Raw genomic sequence first — 26,994 nt, 5'->3', positions numbered from 1 at the left:
TTTCCTTGTTAATTTAAGGAATTATTGGAAGCAGCTTACCAGGAAATTCTTGAAGCCCCGTCACTGTTGACAGTGATCACCAGAGTCTGGGAGCTGAGGGCTCTCTCTTATGCGGTAACTGGATTGTTTAACAGGCCGTCCATTTAAAAGTGGGCAATTCTTTTTCCAATGTCTCTTTTGAGTACGGTATTGACAGGCATCTCTATCAACTGAGGCAAAACTTGGGGCAGGAGTGGATCTCTTGAAGTTGGGTCAAGGTCCCTGGAATTGTTGCAGCTGTAGGACCTAACTTTATTCATTTGATAGCCTTTTTTTGCTATTCTATTATTCCTTCAAAATGTTCAGCAGGAGGGGCACCTGGGTGGCTTAGTTGTTAAGCGTCTGCCTTCTGCTCAGGTCATGATCTCTGGATCCTGGCATAGAGCCCTGTGTCACACTCCCGGCTCAGAGAGGAGTCTGTTTCTCTCTCTCCCTCTGCCTCTCCTCCTGCTCATGCACATTCTTTCTCTAATAAATAAAATCTTAAAAAAAAAATGTTCAGGAATGACTGGATGGCTCAGTCAGTTAAGCATCTGCCTTCGGCTCAGGTTATGATCCCAGGGTCCTAGGACTGAGCCCCACATCAGGCTCTCTGCTTCACGGGGAGCCTGCTTCTCCCTCTGCCTGCCACTCCCCCTGCTTGTGCTCTCTCTGACAAATAAATAAATAAAATCTTTAAAAAAAATGTCCAGCAAGAGGTTGAAACTCAAGGAGAGGAGTCATGTTCCATTCAAATTCACGTTTCTTTACTAAATCATTGAGTTCTGTGTGAAGCCCATTAACAAAGTGGGCACACAGGACAAAACTAGTCCCAGGGTCTTTGTGACCAGTGTGTTGTCTAAATACTAACTCTAAATGAATTCAGAAATCTGCCACTGGCTCACCCATTTTTGTTTACAGGGTTACATCACAGCCCAGTATATTCTCATAGGAAAAACTTTGGGATTTACTTCAAGAAGCAGTTGACTTTTTTTTTTTTTCTCTTTCTATTTATCTCTAGATAAATAGTGGGCTTCTTAAAATTTTTAGGTAGGGACTTCCCAATATATTTCTTGAAGGCATTTTTTTAAAGATTTTCATTTATTTATTTGAAAGAGAGAGCACGAGCTGGGGGAGGGGCAGTGGTAGAGGGAGAGGGACAAATAGACTCCCCTCTGAGCACAGAGCCCAGGGTGGGGCTGATCCCAGAACCCTGAGATCTTGACCTGAGAGAAAGTCAGATGCCCAATCGACTGAGCCACCCAGGCACCCCTTGAAGCCATTTTTGAGCATCTTCTGGGGTCACTATCATGTTAACAAACCAGTAAAAATCAGGTAGTCTAGGTACACAGTCACCAAGGAAAATTTTAAGTTCTTCTATAATTTTAATTTTGTCCTTTTCAGGGTGTGGAAAATCATTTATAATAGCTCAAAGTTTGGTTTGAGACCAGAGTTTAAATTCTGCTGGGGCTAGGATCCCTGGTTCACTAGAAGGTCTTATCTTAAAGGACAGCTGATATTTAGGGGGTTTGGAGGGAAAGGGCAAAAAATCAAAGTGGTTAGTGGTTTGGAATAATCAGGTAGAGAGGATAAAGAGGAGCAGAGGGACTAGCTGGAAGTTGCTTAAGTCACTCACGTCAGAGGTTTGGCCTTCAGTTTTTCACTGGCTTGTTGTAATGATTCCTCTAGAGAGGCTATTTTAGAGTTGTTTTGTCTTTTGGAGGCCTCTATACCAAACAAGAAATATATTCCATTGTTTTTCCAAGGTCCAGGAACATCTCTTTCGGGGTACCCCAAGGTGGACCGTCTTATTTAAGTTAAAGTTTCCCCAAAGTGGCTACTGAAATTCCACGTTATCCTATGTAGGGTGCACCCATTTTTCCAAAAAGGGACAAGATCCTGGCTGTTAAGTAGATATACATATAGGAAGCGAGAGTTTTTGAAAGAAGTGGGTAAAGAGTTTTAGACCACTTGGAACGAATCTCTGCCTTAGATTCTCTAAAATAGCTGTTAATCTATAGAGATCCTGAGAATTTTACTGCTGTCTAGAAACACAGGTAGTCATGGGTTTTTCTCCTCTTACAAACAGAAGGGTAACCAAGGAGGTTGAACAAAACACAGATATACACAATAAAGTCAGAGAGCTCAAAACAGAAAGAGAATGGAGCTCGGATCTAGGAGAGACTTGGCCTGGAACTCCATAGTCAGTGAGAAAGCAGTGAACCCAATGGGCTCATTAGGTATTGGCACCTGGTTCCTCACCCACCTGGGGGCTCTCTAGGGGTCTTCTTCATATCCCATTTCTGACACCAAAAACTGTCAAAACTAAAATCAGATCAAATTAAAATGTTGAGTTTATTATACACAAAAGAACAGTTTGCAAGCTGGGAGACTTCACACCAAAAATGGCAAGAAGTTCAAAGGTGTGTCATTACAAGATGGCTTTTAACAGGAGACTAACTTTGCAACGATGCATTATTACAACGGGTGTTTCACGATGCCAGGGAATTGGTTAAAAGTGATTAAATTAGGCGCACCTGGGTGGCTCAGTTGGTTAAGTGTCCGACTCTTGGTATTGGCTCAGGTCATGATCTCAGGGTTGTGGGATGGAGTCCCGCATGCAGCTAGTGCTCAGCTCAGAGTCTGCTTAGGATTCACTCTCTCCCTCTCCCTCTGCTCCTCCTATTGCTTGCATGTGTGCACTCCCTCTCTCTAAAATAATAAAAATAAAAAAAGTCATTATCTTACACCGTTTTAATAAAACAATTTAAGTTTTGTTTATGATTATCAGAGGCATTTACAGGACAGAACCTAAACTAAATTTTGCTCACATTCATGAAATAAGCGAGGTTTTGCTTACATGGCTTACCTGGTTTTGTCTGCCTGGGGGATTTTTAAGCCTAGTCTCCATTTTATTTCAACAGACCCAATCTGACCTACAAAGCCCTTCCTCATCCCCTCAGCCAAAAGTAATTATTTGGTGGTTCTTTTTAGCAAAAGATAATTGGTACCATAGTGAGGGAAAATCTCAAAGAGAATCTACTTAACACAGGAACCAAAATTCCATAGTTGAGAAGGATAAAAGGACTGACTGTAGGGACAGCCAATTCAGGACAAAGCCAAAACAAACTGAAAAACATACACACACACCATGATATAATGGAAAATAATTATACGGTAAGTATTATTATTTAACATAAAAATATGAAAGACAGGTGTTTGCTTGAAAATACATATTCCATTATTTATCTTTAAGTTACATATATGCCATTATTTAAATAGGACTAGTTAACACTGACAATTAGTAATAATAGGACTAATCAAATAATGTATGAGAAATATATAATATTTTTATGCCTTTGTCTCCTCTGATACAATAGCTAACTTTTTTTAAACAATTATTTAAATTTTAAAGGCTGTATTAATTTTTACTCTTAAGATGCAAAATATGTGACTTTTTTTTTAAAAGATTTATTTATTTATTTATCCTAGAGAGAAAGACAGAGCATGTGAGCAAGGGAAGGGTAGAGGGAGAGACAGAGAGAATCCCAAGCAGATTCTGCTCTGAGTGTAGACCCCAACTCCAGGCTTGATCCCACAACCCGTGAGATCACGACCAGAGCCGAAACCAAGAGTTGGACAGTTAACCAACTGAGTCACCCAGGCACCCTCAAAATATGTGACTTTTTAAAAGGAGAACATAAATACAATAAGATGAACTAAACAGATGTTGCTGTATTTCTTAAAAATGACAATGGCATGTTTCTTTCTGTCTCATAATACAGGATATTTTTACTCTTTCTGTTTCCTTTTCCAATACTTCTGTGAACTGCCTGCAGCCTTTAGGACATCCTTCTTCTCTTTTATGTAGTGGTAAAACTGAATACGGTCAAGTATAAAATTCTCTTTGACTTGCAACTGTGCTCTTACCAAGCCTGCATTACATCGATTGCTGGTGTCAGTCCAATGTGATAACATCCACTGAAACGGCCTCTTGACAAAAACATCTGAGCATGGAATACTCTGGATTTTACTTATGAGCAACAGCAGGTTTTTAGACTTGTAGGAAATTTGTTTCCAGCTCTCCAAAAACGGCCATCCATTTTTTTTATCTATAGGCTTCTTTTGGGAGACCAGCTGTTTATCAATCAGGTCTAAATTCTATAAATCATCAGAGAGGTTGGCCGTGTCTCAAATGTCCATCATTTTTTTAAAGATTTTATTTATTTGAGAGACAGCGAGAGAGGGAACACAAGCAAGGGGAGTGTGAGAGGGAGAAGCAGGCTTCCCGCCGAACAGGGAGCCTGATGTGGGGCTCAATCCCAGAACCCTGGGATCATGACTTGAGCAGAAGGCAGACGCTTAACGGCTGAGCCACCCAGGCACCCCTCAAATGTCCATCATTTTTAAACATTCTGAAGTACACTGGATGTCACTGTAAGTTAAACCTTCTTTCTCAGGGAAAATGGTTTTCAAACACAGACATAATTTGATTGTGAAACTGAAATTGGATTCCAAATAAGTTACCGTTCTAGGAAAGAAATGGAGAAAGTCTTGTTTAATTTAATTTGGTTGCCCTTTTCTGGTGACATCTGATTCAGTTCTGAAGCAGTCTTCTTTCCAAAAAAACCGAGTCATTTCTTCACTGTATGAGTTTTTGTTGCAACTTATACATAACATCAAATAACTTGGGTGCAGGCAGTTTATCTTTTTCTAGGCTCCTGATGGCTTCTTCAAAGATCAGCGGGCAGGTCTGGAGAAACAGCATATAGATTTCTGTCGTATCCTAATCCTTTTCTCCATTCTCATCTTCAATGTATTTCCAAATTAGAGAAGGACCTTCATCTTTTCCCACACTTTGAAAATAGGATGTTATGGTTGGCCAACATTTTAACATCTTTTCTATGGCTGGCAACAGTGACACCATTTTGTAGGCATAAGTCTGAGGTGTCTATCTCCTTCCATTTCTAAAAGTAAAAAATCTCATTAAGTGCTTCTTTTTTTTTTAAAGATTTTATTTATTTATTTGACAGAGATAGAGACAGCCAGCGAGACAGAGAACACAAGCAGGGGGAGTGGGAGAGGAAGAAGCAGGCTCATAGCGGAGCAGGGAGCCTGATGTGCGGCTCGATCCCATAACGCCGGGATCACGCCCTGAGCCGAAGGCAGACGCTTAACCGCTGTGCCACCCAGGCACCCCTCATTAAGTGCTTCTGCATGTTTTGGGGAAACTGAAGTCACCAAAAATTTTCATCATGAAAGCCTCACTGTCACAAGAAAGCAAATCACACCCCTTTTTAGCAGTCTGTGGTGTACAAGGTGTGCAGGATGTTTAACAGATGAGATGTTTTCATTTTCTTTGGTAAGAAGTTTATAGACTGAATGGAATTTGCTGAAATTTACATCTGTATATCTGCTGAATATGCAGATAAGTGAGCCAAATCTAATTTGTATTGCTACTGTATTGTTTGTTTGATCTTTTGTTTAATGTTTTCTAAGGTTTCATTTAAAATCTTCATAGCCAATAAGAAGAGGATCCGAAACTTCATTTTTCAAATCAAAGTACCTAAGAGCTAGGGGGGACATTTTTTTTTTTTTAAAGATTTTATTTATTTATTCGACAGAGATAGAGACAGCCAGCGAGAGAGGGAACACAAGCAGGGGGAGTGGGAGAGGAAGAAGCAGGCTCCTAGCGGAGGAGCCTGATGTGGGGCTCGATCCCATAACTCTGGGATCATGCCCTGAGCCAAAGGCAGACGCTCAACCGCTGTGCCACCCAGGCGCCCCGGGACATTTTTAAACACATCACTTGATATACTGTACAAGGCATGATGATCTGACAGAATCAGCCAATACAACTGTGATCAAAATTTCTCCTTTTGTTTGCCCACAGGACATTTTAGTTGCAACCTCTGAATCAAGAAATCTACCTTTACTCAGTTTCATAGAGCAATCAAGGGAGCGAAAAGATAAGGCATGTTTATTCATGTGGTATGTCCATGCTAATTCAGCAGCTGGTTGTTTTTTTGTTTTTGTTTTTTTAAGAGAGAGAGAGCACCTGTGAGGTATGGGGGTGGGCAGAGAGGTAATCTTAAGCAGGCTCCACACCCAGAGCAGAACCCAACTCATGGCCTGGTCCTGAGATCCTGACCTGAGCCGAAATCAAGTGTGATCCTTAACCGACTGAGCCACCCAGGTTCCCTGTGGCTGCTATTTTTGATTGAACACTGGTGTCTTTTTGGGAGAAGACACTTTTCATTGATTCGAAAAGTACTTGCTTGTCTCCTTCCAGACTTGTGGTACTCAGTCTCTACATGTTTCCATATCCCCTTCTCCACCATGTCCAACCCCAAATTCTTTTCTGCAAATTGTGCGGTATGCTCTCTTTGGATCATGTGCCTCCCCAATCCAGTTGTATGTGTCCTTCCATCTGTCATTAAAATAACACAGCCATTGAGTCTTCTTTTTTTGGTACTGTCTGGGTCATGCTGGCACTGCTTTCATACTCACTCTCATTTTCATTAGCTCAATTCTTAGAAAACATAGTCACAATATTTACAAAGTTAAAAGTTAAACTAGCACTATCTCCTTCCAAAGCACAAGAGTTAACACTCATGATTAGACTGTTAACACTCACGATGAGAATTTAAGTTGCTCTGAGAGAATGGTACAGTAGACACATTATCGTGAACCACAAATCATGGCTGCCAATGTCAGCGGTCAACAGAAGGCGGATAATCACCCGATTCATTTGTCACTAAAAACGGTGTTGTCTTCTTTTTGGCGGGGGGTAGCATAATGTGGGTTTTGTATCTCTTCCCCTCCCCCAATCTATGGCACTCATTGCTAAAATCAGGACTTTTTACATCCAGGAAGGGTTTCTTGGAGCATAGGACTTCCAGGGCTAGTCCCAATCTGGCATGGTTGGTCACCACAAATAGAGTAGATTACTCTCCCATTTCCATGAGTCAGAGCTTGTCTAGGATTTTCAAATCTGCTATTTTGACATGAACAAATTATATTTAGCTAGACTTTCTGAGATGTGTAGTCTAAGGTAAATTAAATAAAAACGGTTAACCAGATCTTTCCGGCAATAGTTTTTTTGGAAGGTTCTGTTTGGATAAATGGCTTATTTAGAACTTTGTATTATTTGGTATAGTTGTTCCAAAATTCCATTCTTTAGCTACAAGAACAGTTCTGAGACTGGGTGGCAAGTCAAGGTTGGCTATTCCCGAAGAGTCAGCTGTGCTAGCTTTTGCTATTTCTAATGGCTCCACTGTACGCAGAAAAGATAAAAACAAGCACTCATTAATTCTACAACATATTCCAAAAAGGCTAAGGATGACAAATTAAGCATGTACTTCATTATAAAAGCAACATAAATGTGCTTACTTATGTTTATAAACAGCTGACAATCATTGTTAACTCCTGTAAATGTAAAAAAAGGGTGGAGACAAAAAAAAAAAAAAAAGAGAAAGGAAAAGTTAATACCATTCCTCCCAGTCATTAGTTAACTTACTACAAGCTAAAGGCAAGGGGGCCCGGGGGGCTCGGTCGTTAAGGGTCTGCCTTGGACTCAGGGTCCTGCTCCTTCTCCCTCTCCCGCACCCCCTGCTTGTGTTCCCTCTCTCGCTGTCTCTCTCTCTCTCTCAAATAAATAAATAAAATCTTAGCTTAAAAAGCTGAAGGCAAGATCTGTTAGCAGCTGCTCAGAGCTGCTAAACTAACCTTAAGTCATTAACAAGCATTAAAAAGGTTCTACTAAGAACTGCCAGCAGATTCCCCCACCCCGAGCCATTTAACAGTCACAATTAATCTTTAATCCTGAGGGGTAAGAACGATGTTCATTTAAAAATAGGCTATATGGATTATATTGTCCAGTTCTGCCTACTAATCAGCTAATGCCCCCTCCCCGCCCCAAACCACAAAGCTACAGATGTCATGCATCAAAGGAAGTCAAAGAAATTAAACGACACAACCTTGGTTCCTAGCTTACTCATATACTGTAGCCTCACGTGTAAAACCTTGCGCCCCTCTTCACGACAAATGACCCATGCAACCTTTAACTTAAGCAAAACGGGGTTCTGCTCTGCGACCTCTTCCTGGGATCTCTTCCTCCAGCCGCTGCTTTCTCTCGGGTTCCCGGGCCGGCCCCGACTCCGGGACCACGCCCGACTCCAGCAGCTGGAGCCGGACCGAGAACTTCTGAGCGGGCAAGCCGGGCCACAAGTCGTTCACGTAGGCAAGACTTCATTGCTTCCGGCCTTTGAAAAGGGTCACTTCTCCAAAACCCAGATTGTCTCTTTAAAGCGGCTCCAACATGGATGACTTTCCCCCAGAACGGGATATTTGGCCTCCTGAGACATTTGTGCCTGTCCCAACAGCCGGAATGACCCTAGCATTCGGTGGGCAGAAGCCGGGGATACAGATAAACACCCTACAATGCACAACTGGACAAGCCCCCATAAACAGAATTATCTGGCCCAAAATGTCAGCAGTGCCTTTTTCCCCAACGGGAAAAAAAGTCAAGTCCTAGAAGAGGGTCAGCGAAAGGCGATTAGAAGCGCACAGCACCCCGGACGCTCACGCGCGACCTCCCCGCCTCCCGGGAGTGACTCCACCCCTCTGGAGGCGGAGCTACAGGGAGGGCGGGGCCAGGCGCTGGGAAAATAAAAAAGACTTAAAAAGTTGGAGCTCGGAGGCCATGAACCCAGAACCACTTTTTGCACCACACGGCACTTTTCCTGCCACCTACGCCTGAGAAAACTGCGGGGGCGACCGCAGCACTAGAAAACTTACCACCTCACACTGGACGGATACAAAAGCCCAACAGACGCCTTCCTTTCAAAGGAAGAGCGACTTCTCACACCTCCCCTTGGCAGGTGCACTCAGACTACCACTCCTGACGTGCAGACGCGAACTGACCGCCGCGCAGAGCTCCAGCCGCCAGCGCCGCAAGCTCCCGCAGACTTTGGCGCGGTGGGCGTGGCTCCCTCTGGCCCTCCTTCCGTTCGTCCCCTCCTCGCGCCGCTTCCTCAGCCCCGCTCCCCGCATGCGCAACCGAGCTCCGGGGGCGGTGCTGTTTCATCCGGGTACCCGGTGGCCGGTGGCTGTTTTGTTTTCTTGGTTAAAAACTAGGAGAAAGTGAGGCGGCCCCGCGCTGCGCGACACCGGGCTCGGGACCGACTGCAAGGGCGGGGCTGGACGTAAGTGCCGGGCGGGAGTGGGAGAGGGGGTCGCCGCCACAGGCCGAGAGGGCTCGGGCCCGGGGCTCTCTGCCGGGCTGGTGCTGACAGGGTCGTGATCTCCACCTTCTGGGAAGCTGCGGGCTCGGTCGGTGTCTCCCTGGACCCTTCCCGGCCGCTTCCTCCGGACTGCCGCGTGCGGACTCCGCCGGGCTGCCGGACAGCGTCTCTCCCCGGGACGTCCCAGGATCCCTGGAAATTACCGTGGTCTCCTCCTTGAGGGTTGGAGAAACAGCCCCCGAGAGGGAGTCACCCGCGGGTTCACGGCGGGCGGGTGGCCGAGCTAGAAGGAGTTCCCACATCCTCTCAGCCCGCGTCCACTCCAGACCTGGAATCCCGGGTCTGGGGGCGGGGTTTGCGCAGCAGGGTGCCGGTAATAAACCCGAGGAAAATGGACTCGGATGGGTTGGGGCGGGGGCACAGAGATGAACCGAAAGTAACACACCCTGGATTGCGCTTCCTCCCAGGGAAAATTAAAGGGGAATTTTCAAAACTGGGCTTGTCTCCAAAGCATATTAGCCCTGGTTATACTCACAGATGTTAATATTTAATGTTTAAAAGAGATGTTACGATTGGACTCCTTGCTCTTCTTTAGAATATCATGGTTTTGGGCAATCAGGATTGCTGACTACAGAGTAGTTTAACAGACGGATTCAGATTCTCTGTAGGAGTTTGGGTGTGTCTTGATAATTAGCAAGGTACACGTAATCCAGGCTTTTTCAGTACTCTGAAATAGCGATAGTCCGGATATGTTTTAGCCCAGGTCTGCATAGCTGGGCTCCGAGGAATGTTTTATGTAATTTGTTAGGTCGGCTGTGGTAATTCATCTATGGTAATTAAGCAGTGGATTTTTTTTTTTTTTGGTCTGAATTAATATTAGCTTCAATTTTGTGCTTTTTTTTTTTTGGCTGGAAGACATCTGTTAGAATCAGAGACAGATATTAAAATGAAATGGGTGTTCTTTACGTAGAAATGACACCAAAACTCAGGATTGTTTCTGGAAAAAATAATGAAGTGAAAGGAAGTGATGTGAGTAGAAGACCTGCAGTGCAGTGTTTAATTTCCTAATCTGAGTGTGAAGAAACACATGTTCTGTGATAAAATGTGTAAATTCCCAAGACAAATATTTTTTCATCTGAGTGCATGCTTTAACTGAGAGCCAAAGTTTATCTTTTGTCTCACCACCGTGTTAGTGCTCCTGGATTGTAAATGTTAAAATCACATAATTTAGTTTGGAATTAAAATTAATAACCACTATAAAATTTTTTCCATATTTGGATACCCACTTTTGTTCATATTTCTTAAGTATATCCAAAACCACCTTTTAAATTAAATTAAAAGGCTAAATTCCAAATTTTGTTTTCCAAGGTTTTAATGTAGAAACTGATCAAAAATTAAATATTCTGAAGAAGTATACGTAGCCAAGATAAAGTATTTCACTTTTATTAAATTATTCCTGAACTGTTAATTATTTTCTAGGAACATAACTCATGTTTGAAGCAAGTATATAGAAGTACTTTAATGGAGTTGACTTTTTTTTTTTTTTTTTTTAAGTGACCTGAAAAAAATGTCTGGATTTCTAGAAGGCTTGAGATGCTCAGAATGTATTGACTGGGGGGAAAAGCGCAATACTATCGCTTCCATTGCTGCTGGTGTTCTAGTAAGTGTCATGGATAGTTTGGGCCTTCATTATTTTGTTGTGTTTGTTTTTATGTGTTTTGAATTCTGTATGATGTTTTTAAATATGTACTATTTATCTTTGACCACTAAATTTATTTTAATAAATGTTGATATTTTGTTTACGAGGCAGTTGAGTTACTCCATTTTATGAGTTGACATTATGGTTTGAAAAATGATTAGTAGAGTGATCAGTTTTCTTTAAATGCATGTTAGAAGTGGTATATAAGATAGTATGCTTTATACATTTATTCATTATATGGATAATGCCTCCTTTTTGTGAGTACATTAAGATACTAGGAAGTGTTTAAGAAAGAAACAGGTCAAAACCAGTGGAGAGATACGGTTGTATTTTTTCATAATCCAGAGATAGCTTTCTTCTCAATCTCATTAAAAAGCAAAACAAAAGAAAAAAAACACACAGGAAGCTCATTAAAGTGTATTGCCTAGAAGTAATTTATAGTATAAGATTTTTATTTACATTGCAAATCCCTCAAGGCATCTGACACTTGTGTTTTATGCTCTTATGTTGTCATATGCTCTAAATAGTGGATTTTAAATAAACAAACAAAAATCTAAGATTAGGGCCTCCTGGCTGTCTCAGTCAGTGGACCATGCAACTCTTGATCTCTGGGTTGTAAGTTCAAGTCCCAAGATGGGTGTAGAGGTTACTTAAAAATAAAATCGTAAAAAAAAAAAAATCAAAGTTTAAATGTCTCCTCTTTGCTTAGTCTCTGACATTTATAATCTATGAAAAAAAAATTTTCCTAAAGTAAAGGGAAAATATAAAACTACCATAGAGGGGCGCCTGGCTGGCTAGCCCATGGAGTGTGGGATTCTTGATCTTGGCATCATGAGTTCGAGCCCCACGTTGGGCATAGAGATTAGTTAAAAAGAAGATTTTAAAAAGAAAGAACAAAACTACTATAGAAATTCTGTTCTTACAAACATCCAAAAAAAAAAAAAAAGCTTTAAATTTTAGTCTATGAGGAAATATCTTGGATATATTGAGGTGAGGGTTTAAAAAAAAAAAGGAGTACTCATGCTAGCCAGTAAAAATGTCATTAATAGAGTATGGAACTGTCTGTAACCTGATAAAAATAATTTGATTAGCCTAAAGTAGTTATTTTTAAAGAATTGCCAGAAGCTGGCAGTTCCCAGAGCTAACTGGGTCATGGTTGGGAGTGGGGGTAGGGCAGGAGGTTACTTGTATTTGTTTTTTTTAAAGGGTTTATTTTATTGATTTGTCAGAGAAAGAGAGAATGGGAGAGAGCACAAGCAGGGGGAGCAGCAGGCAGAGGGAGAAGCAAATGCCCTGCTGAGTGGAGAGCCTGATGTGGGACTCGATCCTAGGACCTGGGATCATGACCTGAGCCGAAGGCAGACCCTTAACCCACTGAGCCACTCAGGCGTCTCCAGGGGGTTACTTTTTTTTAAAAATTTCTAAGCTACTTACCAGAATTTGGTTAATACCTTACTCTAAGCTTGTGGTCAGATGGTATTTGTGCAGTTTTAATGTTTTTTCATTATATATTTGCCCTTGATGACATCCAGAACCAAATTCAATTAAGATAAATTATAATTTAGTGTTTAAATTGAATTTAGCATCATACCTAAAACCATCTGTAAACTGCACTGTAATCCATCAAAAGGCAAAGCAAAACTGCACAGCCATTACTTGTTTGACAACACCAAGAGAATAGCTAAAATTCTGTCAACAGTAACTATTTCCACTATTATTTTGAATACTTTTTTTTTTTTTTCATTTTCAGTGGTAACCTCTTTCTGGAGGCTTATGTCAGCAACAAGCCACTCTCGTCAGTCGGAATCTGAATCCCTTTTTTCCTTTCTCCTGCCATGAGAAAATAGAACTTATTTCTAGTTCACAAAATAAGTTGACAGACTTTATTACAACAATATAAAATAATGATTGAAGTGAATTTAGAAAAGAAGTTCATCTTAAATAGTGATTACTGGCAGGCTTAAGAGTATCTAATATTTACGCACATATTAAGCCATGTTCAAATTATATGCAAGAAACTGCTAGAACATTTAAGAGAAGTTTGAAATTCATTAGAAGGGATCTCTTCACTTAGATACCTTGCTTTCTTTTTAGCTAGTAAGATATGAAATTGCTGTAACTTCTCATTAGTGTTGCTTTTTTCTGTCTGTTTTAGTTTTTTACAGGCTGGTGGATTATTATAGATGCAGCTGTCATTTATCCCACTATGGAAGAGTTCAACCACTCATACCATGCCTGTGGTGTTATAGCAACCATAGCCTTCCTGATGTAAGCATCATTGTTCAGACACTACTTAACATAGATTGCCACAAAATAAAAATGTCTTCCATATAGTTGAGTAGAGTTCATATTTTTCAATGTCAATAATGTTCTAGACATGGTTTAAAAGTCAGCTTGCAGAGAAGGACTTATAAAGAAAAGCAACAGTTCTCTTTTCTAGTCTCCCTTCCAGCTCTCCTGTCCCACTTCCATCCCCCAGCTCCTCTATTTATTTATCTCAGCTCTCCTTTTATTGCTACACTGCTCATGTTGCAACTTTACTTTTAGATCAGAAACCATGTACTTTGTCTAAGTGTTCGTTTATTCATTTATCCAACAAATACTCATTAAGCTTTTATATTCCCAGGCTTTGCTCTAGGTACAGGAAATATAGTAGTGAATAAAACAGGGAAACATCCATGCACTACAGAATTTATACTCGAGTGAGACAGATAGTAAGCAAGGAGAAATAAATTATGTATATAGCATGCTAGATATCAATAAGTATTACAGAGAAGGGAGAGAGTTAATGTCAGCAGGAGGTACAAAAATTTTAAGTAGAGTCAAGGAAGGCCTCATGAAGAAGGCACTGTTGTAGTAAAGACTTGGAGAAATGAAGGAGCTGACCATGGGCGTATGTAAGAGAAGATCATTCCAGACCTATGAAACAGCAAGGACAGAGGCTCCATGACAAAGGAGACCAGGATGGCTGGAGTAAAGGGTCAAGGTCATAAAAGCCAGAGAAGACTGAGAGGACTAGAGAGTCATGAGAACAAAATGTACCTCATAATTCTGCTTCTTTGCATGAGCGGATGCTTTTGTTAAGAGCATTATTGGGCCAACCGAGGAACTTGAATGAGGTCTGAAGAGTAGATGGTGGTAATGGATCATTGTTAACTTCCCAGTCTCGGTGGTTGTATTGTAGTTCTGTGGAACTGTCTTGTTTGTAGGAAACACATACACATTTCTGGGGTTACAGGGCATCAGTTTGGCAACTTCCAAATGTTTCAGAAAAAAAAATTTTATTTGAACTATACTTGATAATTTTTCTGTAAGTTTGAGATTATATACAAAACTAGTAATGCTAGAGAACAAATAGAGATTGTTCGTTTCAGAATGTGCCTGATAGTGGAGGCTGACAGGACAGGCCATGGCTGTTTGACAGAGGGCTAGAAAGTCTACTCAGAGGGCTCAGCAAGGAAAAAACAGGAGCAAAGAACAACTAACCTAAGAACATCTGCATTTTTTTTTTAAATACGAATCTTGTTTTAAAATGTATTTATTTTGTGTACCAAATAATGTGGTTGATACAGAGAAAACTGAACATAATTATGAGTATTTTGATCATTCTAAAACTTATATTTGAATGAATAAATTAAGACTTCATATTATTATTTAAAAAGTCCGGGTGCATGTAGTCAGCATGTTTATTGGGCACCTGCTATGTGCTAGGCACTGCAAATAAAAATGGGAAACAAGATAGACACAGCCCTTGCCCTCACGAAGCTCCCAGTGTAGTGGTAGGTGCACGCACATACACACACAATTGAATGGATAGATATATATATGTATGTATGGTATGTATGAAGTTCTGTAACTTTTTAACTTAATATATTGTGAACATTTTCCTGTGATATTTAAATTTTTGAAAAGGTACTTCTAAAGAAAGGCTATTCAATTAGAATGGTACTCTGTGAGAGTCAGCGAAAGACTCCCTATGTTTGGAACCTGTGTTAGGGATCGAAAAACAAGCTTTTACCACTTGAATCACTTTGATAATGTCTTCAGAGCAAAAAGTTACTGTTTTGCTTAATATTTAATCATTTCTCCAAACATTGGACATTGGTACAGAATTATCACGAAAAGTTCATTCCAAAGCCAATTTTAAGTAGTTTTTGGATTGTCCAGGGACCTTTTCCTGTGTTTTGTCATGCATGCATATTACATGTTGAGTATGTCCCATGTGTACAAATGGAAAGTGAGGTAGGACCAAGCTAAAGATTGTTCCATCTCAGCAAGACGTAATTTTGAGAATTACACTCTCAAATTTTAACAAGCGAGACATCATTTTGAAAAATTATCTCTCAAATGCTACCAAGCATCAGAATCACCCGAAGGACTTGTTAAAAGTCAAATTGCTGGGCCCCATACCCAGAGTTTCTACCTTAGTAAGTCTAGGTTGGGGCTGGGGAGCTTTCTTTCTAATCGGTGCCCAGGTGATGATTCTGCTGCTCTGGGGACTATCACCACTGCTTAGAGGGTGTCTAGTTGAAGGGACTTGCTTAAGTTTACATGAATCCGTTACTCAAGACTCTTGAGGCCTAACCTTAAGTTTGAGGAACTCTGGGTTATTGTATCTGGTAATTTGATGTCATGGGTATTTTCTCTTGGAGTCAAAGACCGTGATATCTTGGCTTTATTTTATTCATACAGGATTAATGCAGTTTCAAATGGACAAGTCCGAGGTGATAGTTACAGTGAAGGTTGCCTGGGTCAAACAGGTAAATAGGTGTAAACAACATCTTACTATGCATCCTTAAAAGTGAGAATTATACATGGAAGGGCCACCTGTCGAACTCCTCCGGATCAGAGATAGGGTGGAAGTATATCTAGAGCAGAGGTTCTAGGTTTCAAGGCATAAGGTACAAGTCACGTGTAATCTCGGCTGGCCGTAGAGCGCAGTGTACGCAGTCCTGAGTTTATAGCCCTGTGCAGTAAGACGTAGGTATAAGTGTGTACAGTATACAGCACAGGACAGTGTGTAACAAAGAGTACATGTGCAAAATAGACTTTAGAGTACTTCAAGCTTTACCATATAAATTATTTTCTTCTCTTTTTTGCCAACTTTATTTGATTGGATTGGCATCTTGAAATAGCTTAGAATCATAGTCATTTGGGTGTGTCTTGAAATATACAACATAAAATTTACCATCTTAACCATTTTTAAGTGTATATACAGTTCAGTGGTGTTAAATACATTCACATTACGGTGTAACCAGCCTCCAGAATTCTTTTCATCTTGCAAAATCAAATAGAATAATAGAATTTTGGCGCCTAGGTTCACCGAGTCCCTTCCTCCTCAGCTGAGCATCTCCCGTCCCCTGGCCTCCATTGCCATGTCCCTGAGTGACGTGGGCTGAGTACAGGAGGCCTGGGGCAAGCTTCCTCGAGGGTCCAGCTTACACAAAGACTTGAGGGGACGTTGATTAAGCAACTTAAATGGTAAACTTACATTACACCCGTAGAAAAAATAAATAGGCAAAATTCAAGTGACTTTTTTTTTCTTTTTCTTTCTTTTTTTTTTTTTAATGAAACGGGAGAAACTTCAGTAGTCAGCCCTGAGCTACACTTTCGGACTCTTCGGTTCACTCTCTTTGTAGATGAACTGAAGTAGAAGAGATACAGAAACACTGATCTGCCGTGATCGTAAACTATAAACAAATAGACAAATGTTAGCAGTTGGTGTTGACAGCAATAAGCCAGTAATAGCGAGGGCGAGGACTAGAATATGGCCATCACATCTCTAACTAAAATTTGTTAGCTAGCACAGCATTGGGGTTCCAGAGCCACTTGTATTTAATACCACCTCGATGACTGTCAACTTATTATTTCATAACTATTGTTTTGTTTTCTGTTTTGGAGATGAAATCAGAAATTAAATATAGTATTCTCTTTGCTTTGCTTTAGTGAACAAGGCAGTGTTTTTATTAAAATATATTTGTGCTAATTAAACTCACCTCAATTCATTTTAGGCAGTCTAAGGGACTGTTCATTTTATAGCAGATCTTCATAAATATTCTATAAATGTGATTTAAAATTTGTCCTCCTCTGTTAACATAATTTTAATGTAGCTTTCCCAAGTGCCAGTCACAATAAGTTTGAATTTATGTCGCTGCCTGACTTACCTGAAAGTGAAGTATGGATTCACTTTCAGTGTGTGTTTGGATTCACATATCACTGAATATGAATTTCTTGTTAGCTATACCTGTGTTATTGCTTGGAAGTTCTCTTGGAGAAGTTTAAGTTTTGGAGTACACTTTCTAAAAATATATGGAGAATCAGCCTGTAAATATGTTGAAACATATTTTGTGAGATTTTTATAGGATGGTTGAGGAATTTTTCACAGTATACATATTTAAGGAGATTAATTATAGGCACTTAGAATGTACAGACCAGCCAACAAGAAAAAGGCCAACGTCTGCACTGATGAAGATACTCAACATATCTTCCATTCTTATTTTAGACTTTAAATGGCAACTACACATTTTTTTCTGTTTTGGTTTTTGCTTTCCTTTTGAAAAGTTAATTAAACTGCTGCCATATGAGAAACAATTCTGGTAAAATGTTATTTCTTTGAAGGTGCTCGCATTTGGCTGTTCATTGGTTTCATGCTGGCCTTTGGGTCTCTGATTGCATCTATGTGGATTCTCTTTGGAGGTTATGTTGCTAAAGGTAAGAGAGAACAGTTTACATTGTACTTCGGTGGAATACCGAGGTTGTGCGTTAGAGTGGGTTATTCTAGAGTAAAGCTTTTTTTCATGTAGATGGGTCCGCTACTAGCTGCTAGCATGTATGCCTAGGAGCTCCCTTCACCCTGTCAGTATTTGGTTTTGTTTGTTTGGTATGTTTTTACTATTCTTTTCTTCTGTATTTTTTCTTCTAATCTAGAGCCTGGAAGTACTGGCACATAGTTCCAAACCTTGCTTCTCTTTGGCTCCCAAAAGCCACAAAAGCAGAATATGTATGTTCTCTAGCTATTTGGCAAGTTTTGACTTGGTGAATGATATCCATGCAAAACTCTAACATCCTAGAATTGAAATGTATTGAGGTACTAGGACATCACCTGCGTTTAGATAGAAAGTGAATTAACACTCCCTGTGCATCTGCTGTATAAGGCCTGTGCGTCCAGCAAGGCCTGCAGGACAAGGCCTGCTCTTCGATCCCTGTTTGAAATTTCACCTTTAGGGACCCCAGAAAAATACGAAGACGCCTTACTGTTCCAGGTGAAATTAAGTTATGGTTCTTACAGTAAAAATATGATATTAATGATTTGCAAAAACTAAACCAGCAGAGATCTAATCTAGCCCATATTTTAACCCTTTATTTCTCTGAACAAAATGTAATTCTTGGATTAAAATCACGGGTTTCCTGAATTTTTATTAAGATCATTTAAGTCTTATAGACAGGAATGATAGGCATTTTAAATATGTGTTATTGTTGTTTATGTAATTTATTACTAAAGCCATGTTCCCAAAAATGTAGAAGAAACTGTAATTACTGCTTTTAAATGTTTGGTGTATTTCCTCTGGTCTCTTATGTTTTTGTGTAGTTACAGTATGAATACAATTTTGAACCTAGGCTTTTGCATTTTACATGATACCCTAAGTAGTTCTTTTGCTGCTACAAAATCTTTATCACCATCATATTTTAAAAACAAAAATGTTACTTTTTATCATGTGAATTCCATACTTGTTCATTGTAGAATACTGAAAATATAAAAGAGCTCAAAGAAAAAAATAAAATTATTGATAATTCTCCTCGCCCAGATGCAACTGTTACTACAGAGCCCCTTTTTGTAGAAATGTGTTTATCTCACAGAATTTTTAGTTATTTTCCTAAAGACTTCTAGAGCCAGGTTATGCTTCGAGAATTATTAGCAGGAGATCTGTAATTTTAAAAGTTGCCTTTCTAGTGGTAGTAGTTACCACTAATGTGGAATATTTAATGTGGCCTTGTAGTAGTGAAGCCTGTGCAAACCAGTTGTTACGGTAATCAGATTAATTTAAAACTATTTTGAGAAAAAGTTGATAATTCATCTACTTATCATGCTTGGTTTGTCAATTAATGAGTACTCATTGACAGCTCCGATAGTAGAAATTTATGAGGATATCAACTTCAATCTGGGATAAATTGGAACAAAATGTTCCTCTGGCAGTCTTTCCCATCCTAGCTAGCGGCTTCTCTGTCCCTCCAAATGTTCAGGTCAAAAACTGGGTGATTAAGGCCTGTCAAAGGTGATACTTCTCTTTCTCTCATACCCTACGTTCAGTGCATCAGCAAACCTGTAGATTCTGCTGCTAAAATACATCCTGAATCCCACCCCTTTTTTTGAGAGAGAGAGAGAGGGCATGCGCGCACTTGGCGCTTGTACGGGAAAATATGGGGGTAGAGGGGCAAGGAGGAGGAGCAGAGGGACAAGAGAATCTTAAGCGGGCTCCACACTCAGTGCAGAGCCTGATGTGGGCTTCGCTCTCACTACCCTGAGATCATGAGCCGACATCAAGAGTTGGACGCTTAACCGACTGAGCCACCCAGGTGTCCCCCCACCACTTTCTTTAATATATATATATATATATTTTTAAGTAATCTCTACACCCAATGTGGGGCTCAAACTTACAACCCCTAGATCAAGGGTTACATGCTGTACTGACTGAGCCAGCCAGGAACCCCCTGAATCCCACCACTTTTTACCATCTCCATTGCCACCACCCTGGTTCTGTTAGTCTCTTGTCTGATTTCCTGGAACAGCCCCCCTCACTGGTTTCCGTTTCTCCCCTGACCCCCTTTTGTCTTCTCCCCTTGGCAGCCAGGGGAATCCTGGTAAAACATGTCATTACTTTTCTGGTCAGAACCAGTGGCTTCTCATTTCCCTCAGAGTGAAAAAGCCCTCACCGTGACTGCGAGACTCCATATGCTCTTCACCCCCCCCTTCTCTGATCAGTGTGCTGTTTTTCTCTCTTTGGCCCACGCGGCCATTCCTCTCCTGTGCCAGCCCGCCCCCACCTCCAGGCTCACCGCGCTCGCTCTTCTGCTGCTTCTCCGTGGTCCTGCCCTCACTGCCTTCCTGTCCTTTCACCACGGTCACCTTCTCATGCGGTCTTCCTGGCCACTTGGATAAAATGTCATCATTCACTGCACTTCCCTTGCCTTTTCTTTATTTTTTCTCCTCACTTATTCTCTACGTTGTTTGGCTTCATGAAGATGAGAAATATTTTGCCTGTTTTGTTTAACTGCCATATTCTCAGCACATTACAGTGCTGAACATGGTATGCACTTGCTAACTATTTGTTAAAGGAAGGAAGGGAGCTATCACTTACTAAACCAGTGCTGGACCCTGTCACACGTAGTGTGTCATTTAATACTCAAACCAACCATGGGTACCGGAAAATTCAAGTATGTAAGGCAGGAAACCTGTTCACCAGTATATCAGAAACTAAATGTTTTGGGACCATAAACCTCTAAATATTACAACTATTTTTTTACAGAAAAAGCCATTGTATACCCTGGAATTGCTGTATTTTTCCAAAATGCCTTCATCTTTTTTGGGTAAGTTTCTTTTGCATTCCTTATCCTATTTTTTTTAATTCTTTTTTTTTTTTTTTTTAAGATTTTATTGAGAGAGAGTGAGAGAGAACATGAGCAGAGGGGAGGGGCAGATGAGGGGAGGGACAGACAGAGAGGGAAAAGCAGACTCCCCACTGAGCAGGGAGCCCAATTCAGTGCACGATCCCAGGACCCTGGGATCATGACCTGAGCCAAAGGCAGCCGCTTAACCGACTGAGCCACCCAGGCGGCCCTGAATGCTTTTTTTTTAATAATTGTTGATGTTACTTACTATATTTAGTTGATTGATTTACCCTGTCCAGTGCCCCTCCCCCATGTTATGTCATAAAATATGAAGAATGAGACTGAGAAAGATATTTTAATACACGGGTTGGTTGTTACCAACCTTGGGAACATACGCTAATTTTTTTAAACTGCCACCACCTCCCCTTTGATGAAGAAATGTGATTCATGTAGTGTAGTTACATAATACAGTGTTCATTTTAAATCTGTATTTCTAACAGTTGCTTTCAGTGAAAGCCTGCTTAAAACCTTTTCTCCTTAAAATTTTGTTTCTAAGTGCATTTTATAGTTTTTTCTACCCTTGGTGTTGGAACCTATGCATGAGATTTGAAGTGTGGTGGAGAAGCCCTAATATTTTTTATTCTTCTGATGCAATGACAAATTAAAAGATTACTAAAACCCCTAAAAACCTTAATACTTTTATCAATAATCATCTCTAATGTTCATTCTTCCCTGGATACTAAGGGCCTGCCCTTTTCCCTACCCTTAGCCTTCCACCCTTGCCACTGCCCCCCGCACCCCAAATCTTCTCTTTATCCTCTGCATTAGGGATTCTTTTTTTTTTTTTTAAGATTTTATGTATTTATTGAAAGAGAGAGTGGGGGCGGGTGGGCAGAGGGAGAGAGAATCCCAGGCAGACTCCACCCTGAGTGTGAAGCTCGAGCCCAGGACCCTGAGGTCATGACCTGAGCCGAAACCAAGAGTCAGACGCTTAACCACCTGCACCACCCAGGCGCCCCTGAATCAGGGATTCTTAACCGTCATCCTATGGGTAGGGTTCTGAAGATGGGGAAGCACCAGACATTTCTCTTTGCAAGACACTGGTGTTTCTGCTTGTTTCTAGGAAAAGAGTCTATAGCTTTCATGATTTTCAAGTCCCTAATGCAGAAAAAGGTTAAAAAACTGCTCTGCATTCTAGGACAGTCTGTTGTAGGACTTCTCCTTTTCTATCCCTTCCTACTGACCCCCCAAAACAAAATCGAAGCCCCATATCTACTTGAGCCACTCATGAAATGCTGAAAGTTGCCCTTCAGTAACATTCAGCAGTGGTATTCAAACTTCTTCCTCCACCAGGAATTCTTATAGTTTTTTAAAATCAGTTTGGAAATAAGAAAAAAGTGAACTTAGGTGTGGCAAGATGCACAACGTCTTTGGGTCTTTCCTTGTGTCCTGAAACTAGTGGAGGAAACCAATAGAGTTTAAGCAGCAGCAACAAAAAGTTAAGCCACTGATTTTATGCAGAAAACAATAATGACCAGAGTTTATTGAGCAATTACTGTGTGCGAGGCACCGTTCTTAGTATTTTACCTGTATGCTCTCAGTCAATTCCCGTAACAACTCTGAAGGTGGTCCCATTATTATCTCCATTTTATACGTGAGGAAGCAAGCACAGAAAAAAGAGGCCCCTTGTTTGAGATCACGTGGCTAACACTGAGGCTGTCTGACTCCAGAGTTCAGTCTCTAGCTACTAGGCTGATGATGTTCCGGATCTGGGGTGAATTTAGTCGATGTTTTCTCCTTTTGCTGTCCTCAGCCAGTTGTTTAGTGTGAGTTCTCTCCCCCCCCCTTTTTTGGGAGTATAACACTGTACTTCAAAAATACAGCAGGAGTCAACCTCATTCCTCAGCTTATGTAATAAAATTCGGGTGCATTTGTGATTTTGTAGGGTAGTATAGCATGCGTCTGAGAAGGACAGTGTGGACGGGGAGGATTTCTTTTCCTTCCAAGCTGCAGTGCTGAGGCTTGGGCATCTGTACAGAAGGCCCCCTGAGCTCCCCGCTCCAGTGTCTCCACGGGGTGGGAGGTACTCGGGGCACTCAGGGCCCCACAACTTCAGCCACGGGAAGGTAGCGTGAGGTGTAAGAAAAGCTTCAGGATGCAGTTGGGGAGGGGATCTACAGAGAAGCAGCCAGGGAGGGGCAGACAGCAGCCTTCTTTATCATTAGTTACTCTGGCTGAGAGAAACGATAAAGCACGGTCCACCTGGAGATGCTGCTGTGGCAGAGAAGTCGCTGTGTCACAGGAGGGAGGAACAGAGGGTAGAGGGGGCAGATTTGCGGGCAACGTGTATCTCTTCCAGTGAGGGAAGAAACACATGAGTTCACGTAGCAGTTTTCCTATGTCACAAAACCTTGGAAACCGATCATTGACTTCTTGTCTCTAATTAGTTACGATAAATTCCTTGTATATGGAATGAGTTTGGTTAGTTTCTCATTTGGTACTGTTGTCCCTATTAAGACTAAAAACTATGTTTTTTGAAAATATAAGCAAAGTGAAATTAAATTCAACTAATAAACACTGTTACTAGAATAGTTGTAGCAGATTGCCTGCCGTTCTGATTCTAACAGAATAATACTTAGCAGCAGCTGACAAATTACTGTTCCAGAAATCGGACACAGATGACGGTACCAAAGGTGACCATCTGACAGTGTAGGAGGGACTGGCTTTTGCCCAAGAAACTCTTCAGATTACAATTTACATCTGTTGACTAGTATTCTGAAGTATGTCTCATCCAAGCTATCTGGAGGGTAAAGGCCTGCTATTAACCAAAAGGTCAGAGGTCAAATCACTTTTTGGAGCTTTATGAAATCCTTTATAAAGAGAAATTAACATACTTGCAGGAGGGAGGACAATTTCCTGGTTGCATTTTTGTTTTCATCAAGAAACACTCAAGTGTTTACCTCTAGAAAGGTTTATGAAAGCCGTTTTAAATTGATCATTACCATTGCAGGCTTAACCTTGAGTAGACACTGGGGCCTGAAAAACAGACGAGAAAACAAACGCAAACCAGCCCATGCCACTGCCTACCGCCATCTTCAGGTTCTCCCTCACACTTTGCCCCCCACACCCAAGGCCTCTTGAACGGCCTCTGAGGGGTCTCAGACTTGTTCTCTTTCTGTCTGTTTCTATCGTTGGGCCCCCATCATCCCTTCCTGAGCACTTCACATCCCTGATGGTTCCTCCCTTGGATCCAGTTTTCCTGTGTCACTTTTTCTTCTACAACGTGGCCCTAGTCCTGTCATTTCCCGTCTTAAAATTTTTCAAAACTTGGAGCTGTCTACAGAAGAACTCAACAGTAGTAGCCATCCAGCCAAATTCTGTCCACAGTTCTGTTTTATTAATTCTGTACAGTATTTTCTGTTTTATTGAGCCAACACTTAAAATTCAAGAGACTTAATATTAAAATCTGAATTTTTGGCTTTTCCTCAAAAACTGGAAGATCTGACCATCCTGAGCCTTGCATAGAGCAACAATCACCTGTTCCTTTTAAATAGGGGGTGCATCTCTGTGTAACCCCATTTCACAAATTGCCTGGGGTTGACTATCAGGTGCCCCGTAGTAGAGCACCCAGGCTGGCACCTGCCCTCTTGATTCATGTAGGCATGTAAGGCCCCCGTGGGCAATTAGCCACCCTGGTCAGTTGGTTTACCAAATATTGGCCGCCTCCAATCCCTATCTTCCTTGTCTCTTAGGCTATAATCTAGCCGTATCGGACTCCTCCCTGTTCTAACGCACGTCAGGTATCTTTACGCGTATCTGGAGATCTAGATCTAGACAGACCGGTGTGGCCTTATGCACGTAATTGGCGTCTTGCCCTCTTAAGTTGAAACCATGAGAACAGCCGTCGACAGCTGCCCACCTAAACCCTGGATTGTAAGTTCTTTGTGGGCATGTTCCTGACACAACAGTCTCTTGGGCTTTTCCTGAGGCCCTGTGGTCTTTATTCCTCTTTGCCTTTCGATATGTTGATTCCTCTCTCTGAAACCTCTTCCTTCGTCACACTAGCTCCTGTTCCTATCATTGAAACTCCTGCTTATCCTTCAAAGCCCATTCCAAATATTACCACCTCTGTAGCTTCTTTTCTAACACATTCAGGCAGAATAAATTCTATGTTTCCATGTTCTCTTGTTACGTGGTAACTATACCTCTTCCCCCCGCCTTCACGCCCCCTCCGCCATTACCACATTGTGTCACCAACAATGTGAAACGTGAGCAGCTTGAGGGCAGGAGCGCCGTACCTTACGTAGTTTTATAGCCCACGCATCTAGCACGCTATATTCAGAAAAGGTTTGTGGAATGACTATGATAAAATTAGACATACAACGGCTACATACTAAACATTGGTTAACTTTTTAAGAGTGGCATAGGTCTCCAGTCCCCAGAAGTCAAGGACGTGGGAAGCACGTGATCAGTTTCTGTTCTGATATATTCCGTGTTTTTTTTTTATACAAGTCATCAATCCTTTGTTGCTAGTTTCCCACTATTCTCCCAATCTCACATACTCTTTCCCCCCCCCCAACTCAACTAGATGTGATGTTTCTTATTATATTTGCAGAGGACTGGTTTTTAAGTTTGGCCGCACTGAAGACTTGTGGCAGTGAAAACATCCGGTTTGCTTCCGCACAGCAGCCCAGCATGGGTTTTTACTACTCACTCCCAGTTTTTTGTAATGCCATTTTCTAAACTCATTTTTGAGTGTAGTCTCAGCCTCAATTTCTGTAATACTGAAATCATGAGAACTTCCTATGTAAACAACAACAAAAATCTGTTGTGGTGTGCATTGGATTAACTTATAAAATGTTAAAAATATGCCACATGAGTAATTTGTATTAAGTTTTATCATGATGTAATTTGTAAAAATAAATTACAAAAGGAATTATGGATGCATCTTATACGGGCATTTGTCATATCCAAGGTCCAAAACTACAAATTAAAGTGCTCTGAAGAGTTCATGTGTCTAAGTGTGGCCTCTTCTGTGTCAAATGTTAAGTGAAATATAAACATTTTCTTGTTTTTAAATCGAGGCAATGGTCAGAATTCTTTCTCGTGATACTCTGTGTTTGGTTTATACAGTTTTGCCAAAAATTCTGCAAACATTTCAGTGTAAGTAGCCGGTGAGGGTCTCCCAAGGGGTGAGTGACCGTGTCGGAAGAGAGAAGCTTCTGATTCAGCCACCAGGCTGCTCAACAGTGTCCCTTCGGTGCCCCTGATGGGGGTGTGGGGAGTGGCAATCACTCAACCATGACACGTGATCCTGGTGGGTTGCTGACAGTCACTCTACATCCACCATTGAAGGAAAGAGGAAAAGGATAGAGACTTGACACTAGGCTTTACTCAGGCAACAAATTTTTGTTGTTGGTTTGACAATAAATTGGATTCCAAGTTTCTTTTTTTTTTTTTTTAAAGATTTTATTTATTTATTCGACAGAGATAGAGACAGCCAGCGAGAGAGGGAACACAAGCAGGGGGAGTGGGAGAGGAAGAAGCTCATAGCAGAGGAGGCTGATGTGGGGCTTGATCCCGCAGTGCCGGGATCACGCCCTGAGCCGAAGGCAGACGCTTAACCGCTGTGCCACCCAGGTGCCCCAATGGATTCCAAGTTTCATTGTATCTCTGTACCAAACCACTAACCTCAAAATAGACCAGCAAGGTCAATTAAAATTACAAACATTAACTATGAGAATTCTTATAGTCTGTTCCTTTCGGAACCCTGCTATCTGTCAGGAACCCTGCTATCTGTCAGGACCCCCCGCCAACCTTGGCAGAATGGGAATCTTTTTTTAAATGAGCTAGCTATGGGGTACATGTTCTTTAGAAATATAGCTTGAAATGTTTTCTTTCATAAAACTTGCTACGTTAGCCCTTCCTGAAACACAGAATATCTCCTAGATGATTTAAATTCGTGGTGCTCTTGTCCACACCAGCCACCTGGTCTTTCACCGTGTACATCTGGAATATCGCCTGGGCGTTCAGACACACCCAAAGAAATGGCCATTTTGCTGCCATCCCACAGCCAATCACTCACGGTGGGTTTTCAGAGAATTTGAGGGCATCTGAAAGGTTGAAGGTCCACCTTCTCTTTTTACAGATGACGGAACCCACACTGTGGAAATGTAAATGGTTTTCTCAAGGTCATAGAACTAGTTTTTTAATCTTGAGACACTGTATCGCCACAATTGACCGTAATGTCTTTCTCTACAGTTAAATCCAGAATGCACCCAGGGTATAAGAACTACTTTGTGAAACTGCTGGAATAGAAACGCAGTGTCACATTATAGGACTAAATATAAGTGAATCCTTAATTTTTTCCTATTTTATACTCTGCTGATGTAGACAAGAGTTCACTGGTTAGCATAGCACACTTTG

The 26,994-nt window shown here is 41.2% G+C and overlaps 1 protein-coding gene and 1 long non-coding RNA gene across 2 annotated transcripts; one reads left to right on the top strand and one right to left on the bottom strand.

Moving 5' to 3' along the window:
- Positions 1-2,354: 2,354 nt before the first annotated feature.
- On the bottom strand, positions 2,355-8,934 carry LOC123782248 (uncharacterized). Its single transcript, XR_015722732.1, has 3 exons — positions 7,998-8,934; positions 7,411-7,446; positions 2,355-4,985 (listed from the first exon to the last, which is right to left on the bottom strand). It is a non-coding gene; the product is annotated as an uncharacterized LOC123782248 (long non-coding RNA).
- Positions 8,935-9,073: 139 nt separating this feature from the next.
- On the top strand, positions 9,074-25,578 carry TMEM50A (transmembrane protein 50A). The gene is made up of 7 exons (XM_045782317.2): positions 9,074-9,224; positions 10,818-10,923; positions 13,118-13,230; positions 15,655-15,722; positions 17,581-17,673; positions 20,487-20,547; positions 25,184-25,578. The coding sequence occupies exons 2-7, from the start codon at positions 10,831-10,833 to the stop codon at positions 25,227-25,229; spliced, it is 474 nt and encodes a 157-aa protein (XP_045638273.1). The 5' UTR covers positions 9,074-9,224; positions 10,818-10,830; the 3' UTR covers positions 25,230-25,578.
- Positions 25,579-26,994: the final 1,416 nt, after the last annotated feature.

Source organism: Ursus americanus, chromosome 33 (genome assembly GCF_024610735.1).
Source record: "Ursus americanus isolate L20-20 chromosome 33, mUrsAme1.1.p, whole genome shotgun sequence".
NCBI classification, from domain to species: Eukaryota; Metazoa; Chordata; class Mammalia; order Carnivora; family Ursidae; genus Ursus; species Ursus americanus.
Note: the sequence above shows the minus strand (reverse complement) of the source record. Positions and strands in the feature narration are given on the sequence as shown.